Here is a 25,920-nt window from a genome sequence, read left to right on the forward strand (position 1 = left end):
TATTTAAACTATAGCAATATTTTAAATGAAACTTCTTATGGTGTAAAAATCGACTTTACACTGCTCTCTAGGTGCTGATAATGTTAGTACAGCAATGATTTAGATTATCATATTCAGCAGACATTGTTTAAAATGTTTGGATAATTTTATCCTTCTCTTGTGTTATTCTTGTTGTGTGAATCATATTCTTCACATAATATATTAATGCTGATAAATATGAGATGTCCCCAGTCTAGTGGGTCATTATTGGGGGCACGTTTCAAAGGCCATTGGTTCAGAGAAACCAAATCATCAAATTCCAATCCTTTAATTATTGTACTCTACTGTGTTTTGTCCACCTCAGCTTGGTAGTGTTGATTCACCGTTCAAGAGTCTACCGTGGGATAATTCTTTGAGAGCGGTGTTGTCGTGGAAAATTATTTGGTTGAATTGGTAAGTGACTCAGATCAGATACAGAGGCAGAAATACACTGATTAATTTAAATCCAGCCCCAATGAATCTGGCGATAGCAGATCACACCAAAAATCACAAATTAATGTTTGTCTTGCTAAAGTGCTCTGCATCTGGTGCTTGAGTTAAGATGAAAAAGGTTGGTGTTTGAATACATCTCATATCTGCCACCATGCCAAATCTAAAGCCTTTTGACACATGAATGAATCATATCTCATACTCATAAAGTTATGAATAAAAAACAGTCAAAAACCCAGTTTAGATGACAATCAGCTGTTTGAAAAATCTTATTAAAATACACAGTTTTTTGTGACGGCTAATAATCAGCTAACATTAATTAAGCTTTAGCCTAAATCATGTTTACAAACTGCAAATGAGATCTTTTTTTTCACATTGTTGTTGTCACAAATGAGCTGAAACATTTTGACACTTGATTTAACACAAACCATTTGATCGACATGATAAAGATCCAAGATCAAAGTGATCAGGTGACAGAGAGATGTGTCTTTTGCAGAGTCCAGTCCACAGATTGGAGCGAGCAAACGAACCAACAGACTAAAGTTTCAGTGAAGCTGTTAAAGAAGTGACATAAAGACGCCACAGGACAAAAGTGAAAGTCAATCCCAACTTTACATTATGAGTCACATTCACACCAAGCACCTTTACATAGAGCTCCTCTATCGCACATCCGTCACATACTTTGGCAATTTGCCCAAGGACACTGCCGACTGGAGATGACTCAGATTAAACCACAGAATGACTCGCTCTACCTCCTGAGCCACGGTCACAATAAATGAGAAGGTGCTAATTCTCATAAAAACTAGAATGACACAACAAGTCCCCTTAAATTCATTCACATTGCACCAAAATGCACGCACTTACAGATATAAGTCCCCTCAATATATCCCAGGTCCAAAACTTAAATCTATAACAAGGGGTCATTTGTGAGGGAAGAAAACCCCACTCTGTATCACCACTGTACATCTGTGAGAGGACTGTATTTTTCTGTAGCTTTCACAACGTAACATCATCATCTTATTTATACCATATGAATGATTACAAGTTTAAACTTAATACATTTTTTATTTCAGGACCTTGTGATAATAGTTAGTGTCAGTTTACATCACAGCTTCAGTGTGCCAGGTGCGCATTTAATAATCATTTGGGGAAACATACACTTAAAATTAGATTTAGATTAGGCAACAGGTTGCCAATATTAAAGCCTGAAACTTGGATTACTACCAAAAGCATCTGATCGAGACATCCCTAAGTAATATCATTGTGCACAATATCTAATCAACCTGAAATCCTGTTCTTATCTCTTCTAATGCTCTATACATAAAGTGCACTTATTTTCATTTCAGCTACATAATAAAAATGTCCAGATGACAAATAATAACAGTCGCAGTTTAGAGCCTTTGCTACTGAACAATCAGTGAACAGACATGGGACAACTACTCAAGAGGTTCTCTACATTTGGAGTGGGTGGTCATGGGGTTTTCCAGCTGTTGGTCAGCAATTTGTGACTAAGTAAGGAGTTTACTGTGAGTTATTTAGGTCAAACTGTCTAAATACACCAAGTTAATACTGTTTTAAAATAAAGCCTAAAGAGGTCTCAGGCGGGCAAAATCTAAATTTGAAATGACATCTGGAACTGGCAGAGAACATACAGAACATACAGGGAGGGGGCACATGGACTGGAATAAATTATGGATTTCATCCTTACAACAGCCCTGCAATGAATGCTGTTACTGTGAATTTTATGATCAATTATTGTTGTTGTCAAAAGTAATGGTTAAATTTTATAAGAAATTGTTTATTTTATTTCACCGTGAAAGGGAATAACATACACAAATACAAAAATCACCACTTTTATGTTTGGATCTTGTGTTAGGTTCCTGCATCAGTTCGGGTGTACAAATTATTGTGTCTACCCCATATACGTGGAGAAAAGACATCCTGGTACAGTTAGGCCTCCTTGGCGGTGGATATCAGGTGTCAGAAATGTGTAGGGCGACACATTGCGTGAGTATCATGTTCTGTGTGTCTTTTGAATGAGGAGCCTTAGGATAACCTTTGTAACCCCTGCGGCCGTCTCAAACAGCCTAAATGACCGAAATACAGTCAGATGCCACAGATGGAACTGATACAGTGGAATCTTCAGGCATTTGTAGCTTCTCTCATGACCTATACTGAGCTGTCCGCCCCAAAAAAAGAACAGGGCTGACCAAACACTTGAGTCAGCTGATATGAATGTCCAGTGATACCTGGCATCTCAAGAGAGATAAAAAGAACAAACTGTTGTAACGCACCAACAGTTTCACACACCTTTTTATTTATACTTGCTTTCAAGCGTTCCAAAGATTTTTATCACGAGCATTGCTTTTATTTCATTGACTTACAAGGAAATACAGACCAACCTGATTGATCATTTTACATTCTGTTGTCCACTCTGCTTTTTTTTGCCATCTCTTCATTTAACAAGAACACAGGATTTACAAAAAAAACTGGTTGAAGGAAATGCTGTATTTAGTGTAAACACTTTGAAAGAGAGGAAAGTGTCACCTGAGCCTGTTGTGTCAAATAGTGTTTAATGGATGACTGACAAGTGCGCTGTTACCTGAGATGTCTGAGGCGTCGCCGTCCATGTGTGCAGTGAAGTCATGACAGACTTCACGTTGCCTGAAATCATGCAGAGTAGCATTTATACATACTTGTGTGCCTTTTACTTGACCTTGATAGCTGATTGTGACAAATTTTCTCATCATTGCATCCTCTAAACTTTTCTTAATATAGATTCCCCATTTTTGTTGAAGTGTAGCTGCTGTCCTGACTTCGCCTGACTAAGGTCCCCATTAAACAATAGTAATGGAAATGTATAAGATAATCCTATTATTAGTCACACAATGAAAAAAAAAAGCCATATTACAGCAACAAAGGGGTAAAAGAAAATATAAACAAGCGATAAAGATATAAAAAAATAGGGAAGATGTAAACAAGTGGAATATGAACAATGGGGACAATATGAACAATGGAGTAATATAAAAATAGTATTTTTTATTATTATTTTACAATGCAAACAGGATTGGACATCAAAAGGTGTTGAAATTGCTCAGGTCCATGTGGTCTCTTGGGAGCAGAGCTGGTTGTAGAGTCTAAAAGGAAAATGTTCAGTCACTGTTAGGAAAGTCTGACTGGGTGTGTTCACTGGTATTGTTCCTCTTTAGCTTCATTTGCGTCAGTGCTTTTTACAGGAAAAAGGGGCATTTCCATTTGGTAGTTTACTCCTTAATATCCTACATGGTGTTCTATTAATGCTGCGTGTTGTTTTTGATTAGCGTCTCTTTCCTGTTTACGTTTCAACCTGTTGCTCCACATCTGTACCAAAAATAAAGCAAATGGTTCTTTCATAATTTGACCTGATGGTGAAATTCCAGTTTTGATCTCATGGGGGCAACACAGGGTCAGTGTTAGTCTGCAGCAACCTCCTGCAGGATGAGAAGAGACAAATATATCAAAACAGCTAAAATACTAATTTGGTTTTGCATTCAACACGTAAGGAGAAATAAGGACTCAAGATTGATGCTTTTGTTGCTCCAATTAAGTGATGTTGGATTATTATTTGCTCCCACCTGAGCCAAAGAATCTCATGATAGTATGGTACAATACAAATGCATCATTTTCTTTTCTTCACCCTCTGACCTCTGTTCTTCAAAAGCAGAGATACAGTGCAGTTTCAAGAAGAGAAAGAGGAAGTGTAGAGAGAAGGAAAGAAGCCACGTGACCCAAACTCACACCACATGATAAACGGGTCATAGTCTCAACTGTAAACCACCATGATTTACTTCTCTTAGACTCATGCAACTGCATTTGTTGTGTGTCTATTTGCCAGTTGTACTGTGTGTACGCAGTCTGTGTAGATCCCCACAGGGAGGTTGTCCTTTCTCCGACACCTCCAGAGGGCGCTGTCAGTCACTAGTGAAGATTAAATGCTCTTGAGCAGGGCCAATGTCACAGGCATTTGAATTGATGTTTTCTGAATTGTCTACATTGCTGTTGCCAATCTTTTTTTATAGTTTCAAGTTTTGCTTTGTTTTAATGTATTTATCATTGTTTTATTATTCATACATTTACTATTAATTTATGTTAATGATTTGTTATTGCTTATTTTGAAATACTCATATTTTTACCAGCCATTAAACAAAAAAAAGTAGATAAAATAAAGCAATATTGTATTAGTTTACTTACTAATGCTGTATAGTTGCAGATGTAAACAAACTGTATTTTGAGTGCCCCACCCATGATGGGTACTTATTGATTACTGTACTGTTCAGCTCACTACTCTGCCCCTTGTAGAGAGAAACTGAACCTTCCACTCTCCGGCTTGTGTCCTTGGGCTGTACTTAGTGTCTCTGATGCATGTCCAGTCTCCTCCCATTTTCAATTGTAGAATCAATCAATATACCTATTTTGGTGTTAGAAATCTGAGCCTGTAGAGGAAAGTTTAGTTTTTTTCGGGGCAGATGAATGCATCACTGTGTAATAGTGCATACAGTGGCATAAGAGATAACTTTATTGTTGTAGGGATTCATTTTACCATCAATCTACATTTAGTTATTTCAAAATTAAAATTCTGGAACCGCTAGGACTCCTAGAGTTGGTTGTTTACCGAGTAACTGGACTGGTAGGGCTCAGTTGGCTTCTATCAATCAGGCCTTAACGGTAGAGTGGCCAGATCGAAGTCACTTTCAGTGAGTGGCACATGATACCCCACTTAACTCCCTTTTAAGTGCCAAACAGAATTTATAGCAGACGCAAAGATGGCCGTTCACAGTCAATTGAGAGGATCTGCCAGGATATGGCTGATTCCGATAAATAAATCCTTGTGGACAAAACCTAGAGATACAAGAGAATTAAAAACTGCAATAACCTTGTCATTGTGGACTAATAAGTGTAGAGTGCCAGGCTAAAAGACAGTTTATCCATTTAAATTCAATCCATAATGTGCATAAAGTCATACCTTTACCTTTATTAATAAGGATTATATCCTCATTGAGTTATATCCCCAAACAACAAGCTCAGAACCCCCCCTAGCATTTTATATTTCCATTGAGTCAAGCAGGATAAATGCAGGGGAAAATAACTTTTTGTGTAGGTGTCTAAAACTTTCCTATAAGTAGACACTAAACATTCTGCTATAGGTTTGGGGCTTTCTGGTTTTGTTGATCTATTGGGAAAGTGTGATCTCATACTCTGTCATTGATAAAAATGCTTTTTTAAATGCGTAGCAGAAAGTAGTGTCCCTGTTAAGACTTATGTTTTTTGTCTGTTTCAGATATTTATATCTCCGCTACATAACCTCCAATCCAACAGGCGGTTATGTTTTCATCTGCGTTTCTTTGTTTGGTAGTCAGCAGCATCATGTAATGTCTCCTTTACTATGATTCCTGTGGAGCAACAGCTGCATCTAAAGATATGTCCAATACCCTCATGCCCCTGTGTTTTCATATTATGCTTCTGGCCACAAAAAACTACTTCAAACTTGACATGTTGAAACATTGCCAGAGAGATATTTATGGCACAACATTTTAGCATGGGCATTGTTGTAAAAGCCCTCATGAAAGGGACCTTGTCCTCATGGCCTGGATGCAATGACTGCTCTTGAGAGGCAGTCCGACTGTCTGGCCACGTAATCAGGGGATGCCAGTTACATTACTGCTTATCTGAGCAGGGAGTAGATAAGTGCTTACTTTGTAACCTTAGCAATACCACAAAATGTTTGTGAATATACAGTTATCAAATCACTTTATTCATTAATGATATCGTTTTGCTTCAAAGTATTTCTGAAATATCTGATTGGATGGCTGACAAACGTAAGACTTTAGACAAGTGTTGTGGCGAATGAATATCATAATGCAAAGAAGTACAGACTTAAGAGACAGTTTTTCTCCAAAAATCTCAGAAATGTGCTTATTTTTCATAGACAGATAAAAATAGCTGAGTTTAATGCTTACACAGTATTAATTAGTGTCGACACCTCAGGGGTGTCAGGTAAATTATTAGAATTCTTTCTTTAGTCATCAGAAACAAACTCTCTTCCTTTCAATCTTTCAGTTGCAATGCTAAAAAAAACCTTTGTAACTGTAACTTGATCACTGACTCTGTCTGCCTGTCTGTCTGTTTGCCTCTCAGCTCTTCAGCTCCACCTCCTCCCTTTCCTCGTTCCCGCACCCTCCACCCTTCCGTGGACTGTATTGATCTTGTATGTCGTCGTATTGGGAGAACTAAAGGGGGAAAGGTTGACTTGCTCTGGGTTGGGACTCTAAATATTTGGCACACATCGGCTTTGAGCGCTGCAGCGTTATGAAAGAGCTGGACATTTGCCTTGTGTGCAGTGGCTTTTTCCTCCAGCTGAGTTTCTCGCTGCATTTCCCATCATATAGGGGTGTTGGTTACTTGAGATCTAATGCCTTGTATCACTTTCAGTGAGGAAATGACTCATTGTTTTTGGACGAGAGAGAAGGTCAGCTGACAGATTTGGATATAAGCAGCAATAGACTGCTGCTGCTGACTGATCATGATACACTGCGTGATAGAAGAGAATGAAAAGGGGGGTAAATTAGATAGGTGAGAAAGGTGAATAAATAATAAATGAGATTAAAATCTATTAAATTACATTTGATCATGTAATGTGTTTTTGTATTCCTTGGACATTAAATTGTATTTCAAGAAAATAGACCCCACAGAAATGTACTGAGGCTTTGAATCTAAGAACAGTTTTGTCATTCTTAATTACAAGATTATTTATCTCTTACTTTCAAGGTTGCTCTGAAGAGATAAAAGCACAAACTTGACACTTGAATTTACTCACTTTCCTCCTCACAATACCCCCGTCAGTTTCCCAGTGTGTTTTCCCAGTGCCAAACTGTGGAGTAAATTTTTTATGAGGCGGACAATGTAGAAGCTGGACATCTGTGCTAGCATGTGCATGCACTTGTGCTAGCCCTCAGTAGGGGTGTGTGCGTAGGGGGCCAGTATACGTCTTTAAACCAGCCCTGCCCACTTCAGACGATGCACACAGGGTCAAATAACACCGCATAGGAAGTGAGAAGATGTGGAGCAGCTCTGGGCTTCCTCTTCTCTTTCAACAAAGACTCACACTGCCGGTTTTGTTGTGTGTGAGACAGAGCGACATTCCTGGACAGAGGATTTGGCCTCAGGCACAGAAATTGCTGTATGTATGAGCTCATACACATGAGCACAAATGCATGTCATGTTTTCTGCCAGTGTGTGTTTGTGTGTGCTACCCCCATTGGGGCGGGGCAGTTCTTCTCTTCCTCATTTGGAAAGTCCGTGCGGGGAGGGGGCTGGGGTCACATGGGTGTACAGTAGAATCCCAGCGATAGGAACAAAAACTCAGATGTAAGACCAGACGTCTGTCCAGGAGAGTTTGGCACATCAGGGCAGTAAGTCAGGGGGGGGGAAAGCAAACCGCAACTACAAGAGCATTCTTGCTCTTGTAGAGGACAAGAGTGACAGCTATTGGACAGACGAAGAGAGAGAGGGATAGCAGAACAGAGAGGGAGGAGGAAAGAGCGAGAGAGATAAGAGTGTGACAAACAGGAGACATTGAGAGGAAGCACATGGTGTAAAAATGCCCACCAGCTTCACTGTGGTCCCGGTGAAGGACAACACAAGAGGGGCAAAAGCAGGGAATGAGGAGGATGATGTGGATGACAACAACGTTCTAAAAGAGGAAGATGAGGAAACCACAGGTGAGATCAGATGTTATATTTAGCTCCATCAGGTGGGTGATTAAACAAAAATGGGACATCTAACACTCATTTAAAACATTTGATTCTAAACAAATTTACACGTTTCTATTCTCAAATGAGACTCTGTTAATTGTGTGGCTTTTTAAAGGTGGAACACATCTTAGGTAGAGAAAAGTGTCTGGAAAGCTACAGGCTTTGCTTACAGTGTCCAGGGCAAGCTGATCATTTGGCTTTTTCCACATTTGACTGCCGGCTATATTTTCTCAGAAAAAATGGGCTGTGTGTGGGTGGATAATGTGTAGGGAGGATGGTGAATTTTATGGAAGTCTTGATCATTTAACAGCAACTGCATGAGATGAGTTTCCTTTACACACTACTACTCAAGGGAGTATGACATGAACTGTTCCATTCCAGTGTTGGGCTTGGGTTAGTCATTGTCTGCCTCCTCAGGCAGACTGTTATCAGTCTTGATTTCTTCTATCTTGTGTTTCAGTGTAGTTTTTTCTTTGTCTTTTCCTCAAGAAACCACTTTTATTGTGTTATTTTTCCTGTTCTTTATTACACCTTATTTCCACATTGTTAAAAAAACACAGAACAACACATGTGTTCTATTTGGGACAAGCATGGCCCATCACCCCGTTTTACTGGCAAAAAGACTCACCCTTCTGAAGAGCAAACGATGAACTTTAACAAACAAGATAACAGAACTTGGAACAACACAAGCCTTGGATTTGGCATGACACATGTTGCATGTGAACCCTGCTGTTAGAAGAAAAAATGTATAAATATACTTAAATACCATTGTACGGGTATTATGAAACAAATCTGCCCGATTGAGCGATGCACAGTGTGCTCTGTGAAGCCTGATACCTAGCCTGTTTTTATTCTTCTGATAGTTGGTAGAAGGCCAACTGTTCAGTCCACAAAGTTGGCTAAATTTTGGCCTACTATCTAAATACCTTTTCCCTGACAATCAGGAAATTCTATCCAGCTTTCCATCTTGCATTATTCCTCCTCATCGGACCTCTGCATGAATGAAAAATTGCAGATTTAGCGTTTGAACTAAACGTCCACCCATCCCATCTGGGCCCTGCCAACCTGATATCAACCTGTCTGGAAGCAGAAAGGAGATGTCATGGAGTGCATGTTTAACTAACTCCTCTCTCATACTCCATGTTTTGCTAAACTGCTGTTTGTGAAGTCGCTGCTTTTACAGCTTTTCATATGGAGCTGAGCGAATCAGGTTGCAGTATATAATTTCTACTGTGGAGTTGCATGCTGGGTAGGATTTTTACAGACTGTGGGAAAGAAAGGGGCAGTTTACTTAAATGGTTTTGCAGGACATCATACTGTGGTGTGCTTTGGTTTCCCCCCTGCACATGTTTGTGCACATGCAACCATTTCTCCCTGACAAAAGCAGGGCATGACATATAACAAAGGCCACGCACTGGAAATAAAGCCACAGAATGATGTGCTGCGACTTGGCATGTACACGCATCAGGACCACACACGTTGGTGCATTGGTACTGTATTGAGGGAGGCAACTTTGTTTATATAAATACACTGGTAATCTAAAGTGGATTCACTAAGAGGACACACACTGTTATCATACACAAGTTATCTACATTAAAACAGGTAACTTGTTAAAATGGGTATCTTGAAATAATGTTGAGACTTATTGTTGTATTCTTATGATTTTGCCGGATGGCTTGGGAAAGGAGAAGGGTTAAAGAGTCAGTTTAGTCCAGTTTACCCCAGTAGTACAACGGGGTCATTGATTGCATGAATGTTGGTGGCTCGTGAGCATGGTGTGCAGGACTGAGTCAAACAGCATTAGCTCTTATTGATTATCCTGCTGGCTTGCTTCCCGTTGGCTGAGTGGAGGGAGGTGAGACCCCACCCCCATGCTGTAATGTAATGGAGTCCAGTTCTTCTCATTCACATTGAATTTCCTCTTTGTACTGCTCTCCCTTTGCAGATCTGTGTTTTCTCATTCCCTAGTCCCTCCTGAAACCTATGACGGTGTCCCAGCTCCCTCTGCATGTCATGAACCCACAATTTGAAGGTCTACTTTAACTTCTGGCACATTTATGTAATATCCCAGGGGTGTAGGATCACATCAGTGAAAACATGAAGCAGATGATCTCCAACCTCTTATTGTCTATTGGGTGTCATAGTCTCTTTTTTCCAGAGGCTGTTTACTGCAGCTACACGATTGCAAACTTATCCAAATGCCACCTAAACTACCATCCTGGTTTGAACCTGGACTGTTTTGTCAGTTGTCATTTATACTTTCATTTGCCCTATAGTTCACAAGATCGTTAGAAAACCATCGGCTGGTTTGGGTCTTTAGAGCAGCAAAGTCAATTGTAAAAGACATTGCGTGACCTCATGAGTGGAATGTGTTTCGCTCTGTGATGCATATCCAGATGAAAACCATATTCAGCACATTACAAGAGCTGGATTTGTTTTTTGCTAATGACACACTCATAGTGAGCAGCGCTTTTGGCCTGAGCAACACTTTAATAAATAATTTTTTCTTGGTTTCACTTGAAAGATCAAGATTATGCTGATCTGTTATGAGAGAGAATGATGTTTCAAAGTAACAGAAAGTCTTTTATTGAAGCTCATATCAGTTCATGTCATCAACAACTGTATTCAAAGTTATTCCGATTGATACAATATATGAGGGACATGTGTCTTATTTTCCCTGCGTGCTAGTGCGTGAAGATATTAATAGATCAGTGTTGCAGACGGAGTGATCAGAATCTCTATGGGAGTGGGTGGAGTGGGATAGTGGTTGAGTGAGAGTGTACATAATAGTATGACATTATATGGGAGTAGACCAGTGTGGAACTTGAAAAGCAGTGCTGCGCAGACCTCTACTAGAAGTTCAACAAGACTGACTGTAAGCCCCAACTTTGGCTGTGCTGGTCCATTACTCCTCAGGACAAAGCTGCCCAAAGCCACACTTTGTACGGTTTGTACAGTACAATGTGGATGTTATGGCCTCAGTAGTAATATAAATGTTGGTAGTGGTTTGATCGTTGACCTTATAGGTAGCAATGTTTACTATCACATCATATTTAGAAAATTACAGCCTTATTTCAGTGTTAAGCTCAAACTAAGCAGGTGACTAGAGACTGGGGAGCTCTTGCCTCTGTCCGTTGGTCTGTGTGCCCATCTGTCCTGGACATGTGTTTCCTGTTTATTTCCCAGGCAGGTCTGGTTCTGTTTAAAGCTGTTTTCTACGTGGGCCTCTCTGTATTTGTGTCTACTCTTTTCTCCAAATCTTGTTGTTAACTCTGTATGTAACTTCCTCTGCCTTCAGCCTTTGCCTTGGATTTAGAAAGCAGCACAAGTAATATGCTTTCAGCAAATTGTCATACAAACATAATGGCTGTCTGATGCTGGGTTGGAATCATATTTTTTGTAAACTTGTTTCTCACAATGTTTAAGAATCACACATTTTCCGTCTTGATTAAAATGAGAAGCCAACACCTTGCCTGTAAAGAGTAGTTACCCCAGTGAGGCCATTTAACTCCGTAACATAAACATTAAGTATTTTACACCTAACATCATTAAAGCTACAATTCAAGATCCACTAATCTACCAATTATACATCCATGTGATCACTTGGGTTATAGAACATAACAAAAATATGTCATAAAATATCTTGTTTTTCAACCATCTGCCCTAAATAAAAGATTAAGATACAGATTATTTTCTGTTGATCAACTAATTAATAAATACTCGAATTGTTATAGCAATTCCAATCCCACTACATGACAGTTGGCTTTTGTTATTCTGAAAAGACTGTCTCTTTTCTGTTATTAATGACACTATATAATTTTGTACGTACTGTTCCTATTCATTGGCTGCCCAGCTACCATCAGTAATAAAGGAAATAAAATAAAAACAATGGCCAAAGGGAAGCTTCTCCAAAGCTCCAATGATTTAGGGAGGGCTTCTTCAGTGTGGGAACATTACGACCTGCGACTATGCCTCTGACTGTCAGTTGGGGTTAGACTTAGTTTAGACTATTGCTTTTTTGTGCTTCATTGTGTATTTATTAATGTTGTACACATATTGTTTTAGGGTGTGATAGGGCCTCTCTGCTTCTTTATGTGTCCAAAGCAAACATACCTTATCTTTTCCCTTTTATGAATAGGGCATACGTACATTTTTACGTTGGTCAGGTCTCGCTATTACCTTCGCCAATGAGGCTATGTTTTTGCCTGTGTTGGTTTGTTAGCAGGATTTCTCTAAAAACAATCATCCGAATTCCATGACAATTTATTGAGGGATGGGCTGTGACCCAAGGAAGGACTCCGGAACATTGGGTGTAGCCAGGATTTTTTTTTACCTTCTTTAAATTCTTTTTTACTGATTTCTAAAGCAATAATACATGGATCTGGTGCAATGTGATTGAATTTAAAAGGACTGTTTGGCCTTGGCGGATGTTTGCATGGTACTGAGTGGCATTATTGTAGTACGATTCTGCTTCATTTGGAAAGGGTCTGGAAGACACGGCTACAGACCTTGTTCTGAACTCAATTCCCACCCTGTCCCTTAGGATTGAGGCTTTAGAAATTCTTTTTTGTTTGTTTTTTTGCTTTAGACATTTTTTTTCATATTGCAGCATTTGTCCTTTCTGACCCTGCAATGTTACCCAACTGTGTGTTTGCAGTGGCCACATCACTTAGTTCTGCTTGTTCCAATCAAACACTATTATTCAGCATCAGGACTTGCACCCTATGTGTGGTTCATGGAAACATTATTATAGACCCTTTAGATAACTCTTGGAAATGGTATCGTACATTTTGCTTTGTCTATCGTTGCCTTATGTGAGACACCTCTATAATAACATACTCAATAGGTTGACAAATTCAGATTTATTTAAAATATAAAGCTTTATTAGTCATTTTTAACTTTTAACATTCTTCGTCTCTGTGTAATATGTGGAAGGGTGGTTGCTGTCTGGAAGGGATAAAGGGATGCAGGGAAAAGAGAAGGATGACTGCAAGGAAGTGGTGTTACTCTAGGAATTTAGGGAGTGAGCGAAGGAACGGGACATGACTCAAAATGATTTACAAAAAAAATATTTGGTTTATCAAGGCCTGGACTGAAAATGAACCATTTACCCGATACTCAAGAGTCACATGTTTGACGAAAAAAAAAAAAAATGTGACAGCATGAAGTGCATCCCCTTTTAATCCTCTATCATTTGCTGAAAGCATGAAATGAAATGTAAACATCACTGAGATTTGACCAGACTTAGGTTGGGAACACCAAACCAAGAAAACATGTCTCATGTACACACAACTTGTTGACTTGCCAAGATCAGGGCATAATAGCTCCAGTTAAAGTACTCAGGGTGAGATGCCTGATTCATCTTGCTGCACGTACATACTTTTTGACCTATAATCCCCAAAATAAATGTTCCGGAGACATAGGTTATTTATATCTGATGGTTTAAAAAACTATTGCCTTCTTTATTTTTCAACTATATTTGCTCATCTGTTGGGGCTAGGTGCCGGAGGGAGGGGGTTGGGGGGTTGGTATCTGTTCTGTGTTATGTTAAAATTACATCTGTAATTTTTACTGTATGGAACACTATTGTTTGTTTGTTAATTATGTAAAATTCAATAAACAGATTGTTAAAAAAAAACTATTGCCAACATGCACATTGAAAAGTCTCCTGATGCTTCAGCCATTCAGCCATAATCACTCTAGCAGCATTTTCTATTTTAAATTTAAGTATTATATATCTCAAATACACTATTTTTAAAGTTTTAATTGAGTTTTGGAAAACTTGTGTTAACCCCTCTTATTGTTTCATGACCACCCTGGCATGACAGCTCTACCTGTTCTGACAGCCGTCTTCTCTTTCCTGTAGCAATCTCCTCTCGACAGGTTTCCTGTTATCAATATGGTATTTCTGATAAGTCCTCAACCAGTAGCCACATATTGTACTGTTGTGGCTTTTTTCTGTGCTCGTCGATCTTAGGTCAGCTGTCGTTTGTGTGAGGCCCTCTGGGTCCATGTGACTTTCATTATCATTGGTTCATGGACACTGCAAACACAGTGAACTCATCTAGTTTCTTTTCTTTACACCATGTTTACAACAGTAATAATTCTCATGTCTCACAAAGTTTGTCATCTTTACACAATGATTCAGTATATATATTCACATGTATTTAGCACCATGTCTTAGATGGTAAATAATTTCCGCTCAGTTTGAATGTAGCACATTGTGGCTGTTACAGTACTGATTTTAGTGAGACTATTTGCTGACTTATTCATAAAACGTTAACTGACTTTAACAATTAGCATGGTTAAAGAAGCTCTTTGCTAAAAGTATGGTTAGAACCAACCATTTAATAAAAATGAAATGGTCACACTGCTGATTGTGGTCACCGACAATAGCTATTAGCAGTCATGTCTTACTCTTCACACTTTGATCAATGCTATCGATTGTGAGGGGCACCATTAGCCCAGACACAAGACAAACACAGCACAGTGATTTTGGATATTAAACAGCGGTTTTAAAGTGGAGTTGGGTAATCTTCATTTTGACCTCGGTTTGAGGAAAGCACTCAGTTATTAACTGAAATGTGTTTCTTTCATACTTGTTTATCAGCTCCATGAGAAACTAAGACTTGTGAAATGAGGTAAATAAAGGCCACTATTATCTCATGTTTTGCCCAGATGCGATCTCTAGTTGACAATAAAATCTCTGCCAACTAATGAGGTCCTAAAACTGACCCGACCTCAGCTACATGTATCTGTAAAAAAATACACTTTTCCTGTGCTGTGCATTAGTTATCCAACACCGTCACCCAGCTGAGCTTTAGCATTGAGGTTTTTCACGATGGTGCAGTTCTCTGAATGCCATGGCTTTCTAAAGAAATTAATTTTGACTTAATGTGGTTATACAGTTTAAACGACATCTGGTCTCCGGGAGCCCATCAGACCCCTCTGAATTGTTGTGGCTACAAATAGAGTTGACATTGGGAGATATTAGAGAGGGTTTAGAGATGGGTCTGGTGACCAACTACAGCTGCAAGTCATAGCAAAATGGGAGGGTTATATTTATGTGCACAATTCCCTTCAAATTGTGCCTTAGTGACACCATCTGGTGAAGTGGTCTCTCTGTCTCTATCTCCCTCTCTGTATCTCTCTCTCTCTCCCTCTCTCTCTCCCCCCCCCCTCTCTCTCTCTCTCTCTCTCGCTCTCGCTCTCTCTCTCTTGCTCATTGTTTGTATAATTTTTATAAAAACAAGTCTTTCTGGCTTGCTCTGAGTGGAGGTTTAGGGGAAGGTCATAGAAGTCAGGTGGTATAATTATTATTCTCACATGACATAATTTTGCGTCTGTATATCTAGATCAAAGTTACTCTTGTGCACTGACCTATACATTTTAATTGATATGTGCCATCTTTTAGGGCCGTATTCTAGTGGTAACTATTTTTAAAGCACGTAATCTGAGCCAGCAATCTGTAACTTACTCTCTTTTTTCACCTGTCTCGTGCTTGGTGTTAACCCTCGGCTGCAAGTAGCTCTAAGTATCATTGATCCCACTAGCCTTGGCTGATCCCTATTCTGCCTTTCACCTCTCTTCCCATACTCCCACACTTTCATCACATCTTCAGTGATAATTTGATTTGACCGGTAACAGTTGAAGTCAACTTATCAATCAATTGCATGTTTCCAAAGCCAGTAGACACATCGTTGTTTGTTTGTAATCCTGATAGATTCCTCTCACTAAGCAGTCATTTAACTTGTGTTCGATAGAAGAATGTGGTCAACACGACCTCCCCCACCTCCCCTCCATCACAGTGAGGATGTTTTAACTGATCAAATATCAAGCTCTATATAGACACATGTGCACATTTGTAACCCCTATCCCTCTCTGTACTTTCTCTCCAGACCATGCTGCAGGTTGCATAACAGCCAGTGTTGTTAACCTGAAGGGTTTAAAGGCTTAGGGCATCATTAGATGCAACACACAAACACTTATGTGCACGTTCCCACTCACACACACTCATACACACACAAAATAACTATACAGCAGCCATCTGACATCAAACCAAGTGAAGCTTGATACGACTAAATCCTTCTTACGATGTAATTTGATAGCCTCTCTTAAGCTCTGCCTTGACACATCTGTCAATTTAGTGATGCTGGCAGCGGATGTTCAGTTTTGTCTTCATATGGCAAGTGGCAGCTGGCTGGAATCTGTTTTTAACAATTTGTTAATTGAGAATGCACTTTTTTTTAATTTATTTTTATTCTAATATACTTTCACAGTGAAATATCTGTCTGTATATTGCCCATTGTATTGATTTGTCACCTTTATCACTGACAGACAGTAAGTTCACTCACCTGACTAACTGACAACCACTGGCCTGAAGACTGCAGCAGAAATTGAGCTACAATTTGTTCGTGGCTCTAAAGTGATATCTTCCGCTACATGGCTTCTGTGCTTTATAAAAAGTTCAGAATTAGCCTAATCTCGTTAAGTGATTAGTGCCTATTCACATGCTCTTAGACGGACAGATTAACTGGCAGCCAAGACAAAGGTAGACGACAGAGCACTGGGTCCAGAAAAGCTTTGGTGAGAAGGCTGGGGCAGAGTTTGGTCTATTGTCTTTACTCTGTGTGACACGTCTTCGATTCAAGCCAACACCCATCTCTGTGTGTCTTATCGGTGCATGCACTGCTAATGCTCTGGCTGCGTGGCTGCATACAAGCACCCCATCAAATGCAGTTATTTTGTCATAGCTCCCAGGTCTGTTTTCCTGCATGCTCCACGTGCTTTGCTGATCAATTGACCATCTCCACCTATTGCACCCTGGAGGTCAGTCAGGACGTCAGATAGTAAATGAAACTGCTCACTCAGGCTGCCTAAAATAGTAAACCATCATTGATTCAAAATTATCTACAGCTTTTGCTTTGGATGGCAAAAGCTGTCTCTGCTTTTCTCAGCGACACAAGCTCATAGATGTGGTTTCAGTATGTCTTTTTTTTACTTTAGTTTTTTACCTTTTACAGCTTACTCCTCTCTCTTTTCTTATGATTTCCCTGTGTATATGTGTAAGTGTGTGCGTGAGTGTGCATATCCATCCATACCTCAGTCCTCTACTTTACTTCCGCTTTTTGCTTCCTTCGTTCTTTGCTCCACCCCCTTCGTACATTCAAACATGCACACGCAAAGTGTGTGTGTCTCTGTGTGTGTGTGTGTCATAGGGATCAGAAGCTCAGGGAGGTTGAGGGAAGGGAGGTGTTTGTGTGTATGTGTGTGTGTGTGTGTGTGTGCGTGCAGGTCTATCAGTGGGAGGGTGGGGGTGCTCTGTGATGCATGGCTGATGTTGCTGACAGCGTCATCACGGGCCACTTTTCACATACACACAAACACTCACACACACACACTGTCACAGAAATAGCTGATCCTCACATTATCCACACAACACAGGCAGCGTTCCTGACTTCTGCACTTCACTAGTGGTATCTCTGTACTTTGGACCCCTATTACTGGAGTTCCCCAGGGACCACAAGTAGGACCCCCTCCCCTTGACCCCCCTTTTCAGCCCTGCTCCTCAGAATGGAGCAAAGGGGAGGTTTGCGACGAAAGGGTAAGTGTTTCCTTATCAAAGTAAACCTTGTAGTTGCCCTTTACTATCAGAACTGTATTAGAGCTAAAAAATTTAGTCTTTATTAAGGTAATTTAGTTCAGTAATATTATGTTGGCTGGTTGTTTTATAAAAGGTTTCTCTATGATGCACCTGCCTGAGAGCAGTTTTGGTACAATGGTTAATAAATTGTTCCACCAATGAAAAAGCTGGCTGTACTAGATCAAGCGTGACTTGTGTAAGTGATGGAGTATTATTCAGCAAAGAGCATTGCAGACTTTCTGCTGTTAGAGATGTGCCTAGTCAGAGGTCATGTATGAACAAATGGACAGAGCCATCACACGGATGCTGATATCCATCAGTTCCACAAAGTGCTCAACAAAAGTCTAGATATGAGTAAATTTGTCTCTTGAAAGTTTAAGTTTGTAGTTGTATATTGCTTTTTGGTATTTCTTTTGACTTATAACAACCCTCCTGCAGCTCTATCGTAATTATGCACCTTTTTATTTTTTGCTTGGTACAGTGAGCCATGGGCTAACTCTGGCAGTGTAAGGCAGCTTACACTGTCGTCACAGTGTGCTGCTTAGTGGTTATAAATAGGATGCATGGTCATTTATTACCACCGTGACCAAAGAGGCTGAGCCTCACCATCAGCACATCCTGAATTCACCTGTACCCACCAGTCAACTTGGGGTTGAGGTTGAAGTCTGATTGCAGCCCGAGTTTCTCCGAAGACTCTTTAGCCAAGGATGCGATCACAAGCACTGAACACTGAGCAGAAGTGTTTGCAGAAGAGGGAGGCATTCATCTTTCACTAATGAAAATAAATAGGGCCCTGACTGCAGTAAGCTTTGACAGGATCAGGGAATCCCTCTCCCTTATATAATATCTCTGACTCTAATGTAAAAGAATGCTCCTTAAAACTCAGACGGTGAAGCAGAGTAGCATACTGCAGAAGTCAGAATATTAATTCATGCTTTTTACTCCTGAAGAAGTAAATTAGTTCCTCTACTAAATTAATAATGTATACCTGCATTTGAACCTATTTCAAGCAATTCAAACTTGATTTGTTTTGAATAATGGATTGAAGTGATTCCCAAGGTATGAAATCATTATGAAAATGTATCGTTTTTTAAAATGATTAGCAGTATTATAAAATATAGGTAATTTGTTGTAAATTTAGTATTTATTTGTCTTTGGCAGCAGGCTCTTTTAGTAGTTATTATTTGCTAGTCCAAACAATCAGAATTATAAATATAAACTCAACTTGAATGCAAGCGAACTTTGTATGGTGGTTTGCACAGCTGTTGTGTTTATTCATCATATCATACGTTTAACCCCAGTTCACTTTGGGGATTAAGAGGATGTTGTGTTTACCAGAGAGGGTTGATCTGAATAGTGTTAGTTTGAATGTGGTCATCGTCTCTTGCTTGGTTTTACCCTTTAGCAATGTCACATTTTTCAGGGTCACCTAATGTGCTTTAGCGCAGCAAAACTCTCCTCCCCATCTGCAGAAGTGGCACACACACACACACACACAAACACACCCACCCACACGCACACACATCTCACCAACAAAAGCACCTGCATTCACTCGACAAAAAATACACACATTTCTCTTTCTCCCGTTTTTTACTTCACCCACATTAGATTCTGTTTTCAACCTATATAGAGTAATTTACATGCAGGTCAGTTATGGTCACCCAGGTCAGTATAGAGACACAAATTATCTTTCCAGTTCTTTAACAGCATTTAAAAGCAGTTATTTTCCACAGTAAGCGTTGATCTGGAGCTGTGTTTCTAGCCGGATGATTAATATGAGTCTCATTTGGTCTCCAGCAGCTGTTACGGGTTCATTGTTGGTGCTGGCCATGGTGTGTACATTAGATTAACCAGAGCTTGTTTGCTTAAAATAGACAGATATTGATACAGATGGAAATGGACTTGATAAGACACTTCAATAAATCAGTTAGATATTTCTGGTAAATCAGAGTAATTTATTCAGCCGCATTTCTAGATTTATATTGTATTATCTGTATATTTTATATGATATGTTTGCTTGGGACCTTTTTCCTTTGATTGGTTTTTAACTAGAATGCTCTGAATAAGTGTAGGCATATCAAACATTGGACATAAGCTACAGATGAAGATAATATGACATCTTTCAAAAATGTCTAACTTCAATACCAGAGGGGTTTTATTTTCACATTCAGAACCTGACTGCAGGCTTTGACAGTCCAGGCCTTAATTGTTGTCAAGTTTCGTAGTCATGCTTTTTTTAATGAAAAAAGGGAAAATGTTCAGAAGAGGGCCGACATACAGTAATTATTAGATGCAGTGTAACCCTGCATGCACACTGTTACTGCCAAACCGTTAAATACAGCCCATAAACACTTTTTCTCCAAGTAGAAGAGTAGCTTTGTAGTTAATGAAGTGACCCAGCTCAGTCTGGACTCTTTAAATCCACTGAAGATTCTTTGCAAATAATGACTCAAATGCTTTTCACTGTTCAACTCCTAGATTCCATATCAGAGTGCATATATTATACAACTGAATAAAACAATATAAAGTCTGATGAGATTAAGATTCATCTAGCTGGGGATGTTAGGATTTGTAACGACCAGGTTTTACATTCATTATCATTTTCATTAGATCACACACATGCACGTCCTCTTTGCAGCTTTCATCTTCAACATTGCTCTCACCTGTCCTTTTCTCATGCGGACCAGGTGCATATTCGCTTATATATCGTATATTAATTTGCTCGCTCCCAACACGTCTGAATGTGCACCTTCAGCATTCCTGAGCTGACACGAGAACTGCTGATGTTAGGGCTTCAGGCAATGCAGGATGGGTAATAACGTCAAAGAGCAGGCTGCCATTGTTGCAGTATGTACCTGGTCAGTCATAGTAACTGAGCTGGTTTCTCAGGGGGTGGGGGATCTGGGGCCAGCTGGACGGGGCTGGAAAGACATCATTGAATGTTCCTAATAAAGTCTTTCCCTGTCAGTTTAACAAAAATTTATATTTATATTTGTGAACTGGTACAAAACTCAGATAAAATAAATCCAAGTTGAGCAAAATTTGATTTGAATTGCATTATCTGCAGGTGCTCGAACCAGCAACCTTCTTTCCTTGCCATTTGCCATTAATGTCTACATGCGTGCGCAGAATGAGGTTATGCTTTGCTCCATTCGAGTGGTTATGTATTAGTTTAGCCTGCCACAGTTTACATACAGGCTTATTTACATTTTCTAGTTCAAACTTGGTTTGTGGTGTTATGTGATGCTACCTGCCCACCTGCCCTATTTCCCCCACTTGCCGTTTCACAACATCCAGGCAAAAGTGCTGAGAGAAGGGTGCTGCCGCCACTGGAAGAATTGTGCTTATATCCCAAATTATAAGAACAACACAAAATATTAATAAGAACCAAAGCTGTGTAGTGTTTCTGGTGCTGACTAGCCAGGTTAGCACAATCTTATCTTACCTGTTGTGAAATACTCTGATGTTTTAACTGCAGCTCAGTTCAACCAGAGCTGATTATGTTTGGGTATAAACGTGATTTTCTAGGAAGCTCAGTGAATAAGTGTAAGGTAACTGGCAACATGTGTAATGTGCACAGAGGCTGACATCTGTTAACTAGGCCAGGGTCTTGTCACTGCTACTGTATATAAATCTGGACCATGTCCCAGAGGACTGTTCGCTGCAGCACACCGAAGGACACTCACACATGCACACGTTGAGATTACACACCAACAGTCAGGATTATATGCAGACAGACTGACAGACAGATAATCTACACATTCCATATCATTGCCCTATCTTATTCGCCCCTTTGCTTTTTCTTAAGTGCAATTTGCAACAAGGCTTCCTGCAGTAACTGCAGTATTTGGGTATTGTGGAAGGGTTTGCCGCAGCTGGCACCTTTGCCTAGTTTGGAACGGTGATGTGCAAATGTAGCTTGAAGGCAGTGGAGCATTTGATGACATGGAGGTGGGATCAAATTTGTTTCCACACATCAGCCTTTTAAGGTATTTTTAGATGTAACGGCTCACTTTGAGTGTGTTAACATTGTGTAATAATTTGCCCCAAATAACATTGGTAAAACGGGGCTAATGATGAACAGATTTGAATTGCAATTTGCTCATCCTTATAACCATCTGGTTACCAAATATTTTGTTCTGTTGAACAACTGACCATTCACCATTCATTGACCGGTGACTGCAGCCGTTTTCGGAGACTAGTTTCGGAGAATGTCTGCACAATTGGGTCCGGACATTCTTTGGGGTTTGCCTTCACATATCACATAACCCTAATCATCATATGAGGAATGCAGCAGGAGATTCTAGTCAGACTTACTCGCAACAACACAAATATCTGCAGAGCATTGAGGTGAAGAGTGGCGTCTGGGTAGAGTATGGAGGAGACAGGACAGAACACATAAATTCAGCTGCGGAGATAACGTGTTTTTTGTTTATAGCACACAGACATACTGGCGTTGGCTCTTATCACCAAAAGCTCTTGAATCTCGTTGTTTTTCCACAATGACGTCTTTGTTCTCTCCTCTTTTTTCATACTGAGATATTTCAATTTTTTTTTTTTTTTTTTGTTTTATTATAAGTTTTGCATCCATCACATGTTAGAAACATCAGCAACGCACCCATTCGCTCATGGTGAATCCTCCAGAAAATCTCCTGCTGTATTCTCACATGGGGTCACACAGACATTATCCAGAGATCTCACTTGGGGGTTGGCGGGAGAAACTCTGGAGAATGTCTTTTCTACAGCAACTGACCGGGACATTTGTCTTCTCACATACAGCCTCTCCGGATTTCAGTGCACGTCTGAAAGAAGCTAGAGTAACTGTAGTGAGTCAATTCCTTTCAGTCTCTCGTTCCTCTCACATTACTGTTTTCTCTTATAGTTAACATCTCTGCATCTGGGTGTTATATAATTTGATCACTGTCTCTAAACATTTTCTTAACTGTATTGTTGGACGTGCTGTAGCTGCTTTAATGTACTGTAGTTTTATTTTAAACATTGTTGATCACTTCCTGTTTGACATCTAAAGCACCTTACACATGGGCACACTCTAAAAGCGGAAATCTACCGGATTTGGAAACAGCATCGACAGTTATAGCCTGCACACGGACCTCAAAGAGGATTTAGCTAGTGTCATTTAAGACAATGATTATCTGCAGTGTGTAGCATCTCCAGAGCTCAGCAGTGACTGGCAGGTTGACTCGCTCGGTTGCATCCTCACAGTACCAGCGTGCAGAAGGGTCATTATTTTCAATTCATTCCCTGTTATCGCAGCTTATTGAAACACTGTGCCCTGACCTGATACAGTATGTTCTGCTATCCCACTCACACTGAGTCTGCTCCGAGCTGCATAGTACAAGGACATAATGACTTTCCCTGTGATTACCAGTGGGCTAAGCCTTTCTGCAAGCCTCTTATTCCCCCTGCAGCTGGATCAAGCAGCAAAAGTTACCCATGAAATCCCCTCTGCAGTCAGAGTTCACAGACAGCAGCTCCACTGATGGATGTAGAAGTCCAGGCAGAAAGCCGTGGTTGTAATTGACAAAATAATGTGAGAGGGCGGAGAATGTACAAAGAAATATCGGTATGTGGTTGTGCATATTTAGCCGCGCAAAGGAGGTTATGTTTTTATCTGGCAAGGGTATGCTCTATTTTGAGTGCCATTCTTTTGATATCTTGGGGCACTGCATTGTAAAATAGATGGGAACAAGTAGCTTAAAACAACACTTCTAAAATACCACATTGTAAAATATATTTTTTTGTGAGGGGGGGTGGTTATTTAAACATGATGTTATGTCAGATTCAAACTACATGAGAATAGAGCAGGCTATTATCCGGAGAATTCTCAGCAAACTAGTGGATATGTTGATATTTCTATTCTGCCTCCTGCAAACTCTACCCACATGATAGTCTTTGCCAAAACTGACCAGTATTTCCAGTAGGTGACACTCACATGGACAATCCCTGGTTGTATGCTGTGCCTGTGAAGTGAAATTCCGGACAATTTCAATAGGTTTTTCTTTATTTACAAAGGATCAGAGTTTTATTATTACCTGTAAAGCCTGGCAGTTATAAACAGAGTCTCTTTTTGTCTTGGGAGCTTGTCCTTTAATGTTTAGAGCATCATTTCTTATCTCACATCCACACTTTTTAATGCTTTCCCGAACCCCTGCCCTCTACCTCAAATAGCTCCTGGTCGAGAGAATTTTGTGCTGCTCCTGCTCAAAACGGCATTTGTCTTAATTCTGACAGCATCCTTTATACGTGGTTATAGTTTAACCAGGTTCAGCTGCCCAGGAATTGAATTGAAACTAATAATGTTATTACTTTCTTCAGATTTAATTAGTTAAGTCATATTTGCATCACTGTAGTAGCCTAGATGTATAGTATGTACCAATATTTATTTTCTTATTCTTTCTGTCGAACAGCTAACCAGGTAACACAGTTTTCTAAGTATTTAATTCACTCACAGTGAAATCGTTGTGCTCTGCCAGGGAATCAATGGCCAAACTTTCACAAAAGTTAGCTTATAATGTCATCAAGACCATTATCAAGACCAGCATCTGTGTCTTTGTTTGACATTTTGTATGTTAGTCCTGTCACAGGTTCAGCTACGACTATGTCCTTGACAAGTATAGGTGGTGTGAAGATGTGTATGATTGAAATGGTACATGGAGGATTCACAATGTTCATTCTAAAGTCTTAAGTGCTGGGCATAGTCAAAATACCCCAGCCACCCCAGAGTACCATCCGGTATTCAGCTTGTCATTGGTACATTTCTGTAGTGGCATACTGGCACTGGATGGTTTTGATACTGGACCGGACAAACATAGGTTTGATGGAGTTGGAGGGACAGTCAAAGCTTTGCTGCACAGTCTGAAACGACCCGTTGAGGGGAATATTCTAAGTCCACACCAGACTTGAGTTTGTCCAGACTAGTACCAAGTACGTCCTCTGAGAGTCATTCAGATGACTAAGTCGATCCCTTGAGGAATCACTTGACGTTTTTTAGCATCACTGAAACGATTTACCTTACTGACACTTGGACATGACTGCAGAATGTTGGGTATCATAGCCTCTGCACTCTGAGTCGTCAGTTCATTCAAAACACTCACTCAGTGCTTTGTTGTGTGTAGGTTGCCGTCCCCACATGCAAAGACACAACCTAGTTCACAGTTTGGTGCTAGAAAGTCCTCTCTGTAGATAGCTTGGTTTCTGTGTGCTATATCGTTATAGTGTCTGCGATATGTTGTGGTTGACGATGTGGAGCTGCAGAGAACTTATTTGATTGAGATGTAAGGGACTGAGAGATGCAGCATCTGTTGTTCTTTATCTCATTTGGCAGGAGCATCCAGTTAAAATCATCCATGCCTTTCCAAGATGAGGAAAAAATGGGTTAGAGGACAATGAAGAATTTACTCATAAGTTTTTGTTATGCTAAAAATTAAATGCCTTTTGAATGTGCACATTTTTTGTTGCATAAGCTGGATTGATGTAGTTGCACTACAATCATTTTAATTGTTTGCATGCTAGATAGTTAACTAGTATTGAAAATCATCTGCAATTTTTCAGACCCTCTGTTATTGTGGCGGATCAAGGGTTTTTCTAAGTGACCGGGCCATAAAGAGGCCACAATTCACACAGAGGGGCCAGTTATATGTCCAACATGCACTGCACAATTTTATTCAGTAAGATGCACTTTCATTCTGTGACACTATTGCTTACAGTTAGCTCTATAGCTTTGAGCAAAGCCACACATAATTTACTATAGTACAGACAATTCTTCCTTGTTCAAGCAACTTGTGTACTTCAAAAGTTTTTTTTAGCCTATCGTCAAATGTATTGTCGATAATGTTAGTAAGACGACTGATAGGTCAGGGTCACTTCAAGGGCCAATCAGATTCCAATGCCCTGGCCCCACCCCTGGATCCACCCTTAGTTGTTGAGTTTCCTTCCTTCCCCTTTAAACTGTTTCAGTCAACACAGTGTGTGAGATTGTCTTTTAGATCGGTAATCTAC

General features: G+C 39.9%; 1 protein-coding gene across 6 annotated transcripts in view; it reads left to right on the forward strand.

Annotated features, from left to right (window-relative positions):
* Positions 1 to 25,920, forward strand: part of slc12a7b (solute carrier family 12 member 7b) — a 60,251-nt gene that overhangs the window by 7,537 nt on the left and 26,794 nt on the right. The window contains exon 1 of one of the 6 annotated variants that reach the window (XM_053412098.1): positions 7,513 to 7,684. The exons of 4 other annotated variants lie outside the window; for them this stretch is intronic. Coding sequence is in view for 1 of the 2 variants with exons in the window: in XM_053412097.1 (XP_053268072.1) it covers positions 8,105 to 8,225 (121 nt within the window). In the remaining variant the exon portion in view is untranslated. Of the gene's footprint in view, positions 1 to 7,512; positions 7,685 to 7,977; positions 8,226 to 25,920 lie in introns of those variants that run through there. One more of the 6 variants, XM_053412097.1, reaches the window with a different exon arrangement.

The sequence above is a fragment of the Pleuronectes platessa genome, chromosome 20, assembly GCF_947347685.1.
Source record: "Pleuronectes platessa chromosome 20, fPlePla1.1, whole genome shotgun sequence".
Taxonomy (NCBI): Eukaryota; Metazoa; Chordata; class Actinopteri; order Pleuronectiformes; family Pleuronectidae; genus Pleuronectes; species Pleuronectes platessa.